This window comes from Austrofundulus limnaeus, unplaced genomic scaffold (genome assembly GCF_001266775.1).
Source record: "Austrofundulus limnaeus strain Quisiro unplaced genomic scaffold, Austrofundulus_limnaeus-1.0 Scaffold318, whole genome shotgun sequence".
In the NCBI taxonomy this organism is placed as follows: domain Eukaryota; kingdom Metazoa; phylum Chordata; class Actinopteri; order Cyprinodontiformes; family Rivulidae; genus Austrofundulus; species Austrofundulus limnaeus.
In genome coordinates this window covers 202,524-206,293 of record NW_013952720.1, presented here as the reverse complement: position 1 = coordinate 206,293, position 3,770 = coordinate 202,524, and the positions used below count along the sequence as shown (strand labels likewise).

At 39.1% G+C, this 3,770-nt stretch overlaps 1 protein-coding gene across 1 annotated transcript in view; it reads right to left on the bottom strand.

The window, feature by feature from the left end:
* The window catches only part of mapkbp1 (mitogen-activated protein kinase binding protein 1), a gene marked incomplete in the record, with an annotated part of 30,345 nt that extends 29,143 nt beyond the window's left edge, over positions 1-1,202 (bottom strand). Inside the window, 1 exon segment of the mRNA XM_014022124.1 lies at positions 784-1,202. Coding sequence (XP_013877578.1) covers positions 784-900 — 117 coding nt within the window.
* Positions 1,203-3,770: the final 2,568 nt, after the last annotated feature.

Below are 3,770 nucleotides of genomic sequence, written 5' to 3'. Positions count from 1 at the left end.
CTTGTGAATTTTGTTCGTATCTGAAAATAATCTTAGAATACGAGAAAACAGGTGAACGATCAGTTAAAATCACTGGTACACACAACTTAAGAACAAATCTGTTCGTACCAACGGTTCTTGAATGAGGCCCAATAAATCTTATAGCTGCAGCTGAGTGGCAGCACCAGAGGCTCATCGTCTACTGCTCACCCCACAAATGCATGTTCCTTACAAATGTGGCAGCAGGCTTCCCATATATCTGTGTGTGCTTTTGTGTTTGCTACCTTGTAGGGACCGACTGCTCCTTATAGGGCCCAGAACCCAGGAGTCCAAAAGTTGTTTTGGGTTGGAGGGGGGGGGGGTTTGTGTGTGAACTTAGTTTAGAATAGGGTTAGGGGGACCCCAGGGGTCCATACGAAGTCCCCATGAGAATAGAAAAACAAAACAGTGTGTGCAAAAAAACAAATCTGAGGATATTCACCTAATTTAATTTACAACTAATAAATATAAAAATAACTGTTTTGTTAAACGTGTTTTGTGTTTGAAGGACCTCACAGATACACATAAATTAAAAACAAGTGTTGGTCCTGAGAACATGTAATAACCATGTAATATTAATGTTATTAATAAAAACAATCATTGTAAAATAATTTACTAATGTGATATTTTAAATATTCGTGTAAAACGTGTAAATATAGTAAAAACTGACCCAGCAGGACCTCAGAAACATGGTTACCGTTATGCTGTGTGTGTGTGTGTGTGTGTGTGTGTGCGTGCGCGTGCGTGACGCGCGTGCATGCGCACCTTTTTGCTGAGGTCGTGTTTGTTCCGCGGGGTTCCGCTCCTCCTGAGTTTAATGGACGGGGAGCGCAGCAGGTTCTTGATGCGGCTCCGGATGGTTCCGGTTCCGTCCGAGGACATCGCTCCGTTAGCCGCCGCCGGCTAGCCGCGTCCGTCGGCGGCTGCAGCTCAGTCCGACACGCCGCGAGGACCCGACGATCAACCATAAATCACCTCCTCCGGTGCTGTCATGTTGTTTACCGACCGAGTCGAGCCGGGCCGTTCAGCTGGCCTGGACCTGGTTCCGAACGGGTTGACCCARTTCCCCGCTGCTCCACATATTAGCTTGTTTCTCCACGGCAGCAAAAATAAAGCAAAGCAGCGGAGAGGAGCTAAAGGGATTCTCCACCGGCGTCAAGACCGCACGTGACACCAACAACCACACTTCCGGTCTKACTTTTTCAAAATAAGACAGCAAATGAAAACACATTCACTTCCTTTCCTTTCAAAGTAAGACTAAAATATAAGTCGTTGCTGCTTTTTATTAGGTCTGCTAATAAATGCTCATTTTGTAATAAACTATATGGAAACAATGATTYATATGAATGCAACAAAACCAAATTATTTTGGAATAACTTGGAAAGATGAATCAAACCAAAATTTATTTATAAGAATTGTAACATTTGGAGTATTTTGAAGAACAAAAACTCGAACTGTGTATCCTGATCTAATCTTTTGTTTGGCTTTTTTTTAAATTAAAGAGTCTTACAAACATCCCATCTTTAACATTTTTAATTGAATTAAAATTATATCTGAAATTTCTGAAATGTTAAGACTTGTATGAAACATTAATAGTATTATCCACAAATTTAAATTTATCCTAAATATATATCCCCCTTTCATTTGTTGTGTTTTCTAGATGTATTTAATATATAATTAAAGTTTATTAAGTCCCTATGGATATACACAATTACTATGTATCAGAGTTGTAAAGTACAATTACTGTACTTACCGGTAAGTAAAAATTTTGGCAATCTGTACTTGAGTCAATTTTTTYCAGCCAACTTTTTACTTCTACTTCTTGCTTTAAAAAAAAGTTGTTACTCGTATTTAATTCTGGCTCGTCATTGTAAAAAAAAAAAAACTATCCCGATAAACTGTGCTTTTGAATTTGTGGTTGGAGGAGAAGTATAAATATTTACCATTTACATATTAGTTTGTACACAATCCATCACAGCTGCACGCCTTTAAAAAAATATTTGGAAAAACTAACCTCTCATTTTTACTCAGTACTTTTACCTTTAACACTTAAGTACATTTTATGTCAGAAATTTACTTTTGACACTTAAGTACAAAATAAATCAGATACTTTAAGACTTTTACTCAAGTAATATTCTTAGAGACGCTACCTTTTACCAAAGTAATTTTATGATGATACTTGTACTTTTACTCAAGTATCACTTTATGGTACTTTATACAACACTGCTCTGCATAATTTTAACAGAACGCTCAGAAGACTCAGCGTTGCTCCACCTGTACCAGAGGTTCTTATGAACTGAGGTCTCTGCAGTTCTTCCTGGGACCTGCTGGAGCTCCTCCAGTTTGAGACCTAGAATCTCTTCGTTCTGATGTGAGTCACTTTGGATCTGAAAAATGTTTCCCACTCTGACGTCGAAGTCAATCTGATGGGAGTAATGTTGTAGTCGAGATCACCTAACCCGAGACCAAGTCAAGACCAAGACTTTTAGGGCCTGGACAAAATGACCAGGAAGAAAAAAAACTAGTGTCCTAAAAGATGGAGTRTKCTGTRCAAATGTAGCTAACCTAGTATRTAGAGCTAATAATGACAAAATGTTTGTGTGAGGCAGAGGAAAGAGTTTTGCTACAGAGACAGATTAACGTTAACATTAACTCTGCAGAATTTACAAATTGCTTCATGCTTTCTCCTGGTTGTTGTTTTACAAACACATAGTTTATGTAGCCAAATTGTTTTACTTCATATTTTGCAGACATCTTCTACCACTGCCAGAGAACCACGGTTCACTTTCCTGGAGTGCTGCCTGCGAGGGACGGAGGGGATGGGTGACATCGTAACAAAAATACACAAATACCAAAGAGTCAGGTTTGGATTTGAATCATAGCTACATTTTAAATCCAATGAAAGCAAGAATGTTAACTAATAAACTGGACAATAATCTGGATATTTAGTGATATTTCCACAGTTGTGGTCTGGAAATAAAATTCTGAGTCCTTAATGTCTGAGACAAGACCAACAAAAAGTGGTCTTGAGACCGGTCTCAAGTACAACAACACTAGCTAGGAGGAAATAATCTTTCTCTGTAGAACCTCTAAATGACCTTTGACCTTCTCAGACTGATGGGCAGCAGCTCTCAGGTCGTTGTTCTGTTTGATCACTAAAATAACCTTAACTCTCTTCAATATTTCAGATATTAGTTTTTTAAGAAAATAAAAGCAGCTTTTCCTGTCAGTTTGCACCACAAGTAAAGAAAAAACAAAACTTTATTTTAGTTTTCATTTGAGATCCAATCTAAAAGCAGATGTTAATAAAAAAAATCTTTTATTGATATTAAAGTTTCATTTCGAAGCATTCAGACAATGTTCATCTTAGAAGTTTAGAAACAAAGTTTGCAGCTGAAACAACACAGAAATGAACAAACGTCACGTTTCAGGACCAGTTCAGGATCCTGGTTCAGGGTCCTGGTTCAGGAGGTTCAGGGTCCTGGTCTTATAAAGTCTCTTCTGTTCTCAGGKATTTTACTGCGCTGTAGTTTCCTCGGCTGCACAAACTAAAAGCTTCTCTGGGTTTGAACTTGTGGAAATCTAAATAAATACGACAGCAGCTGAAACTCTGGTTCTGATTGTTTGTTAGGAAACAAACCGACAGGAGAAAACTGCGGCTCTGCAGGCCCRCCGCTGAAGACCCTCAGTCAGCTGGGGGAGTTTCCTCGGACCCCCAGAGGAACCAGCCGGGGCATCGGCCTCCAGCCCAC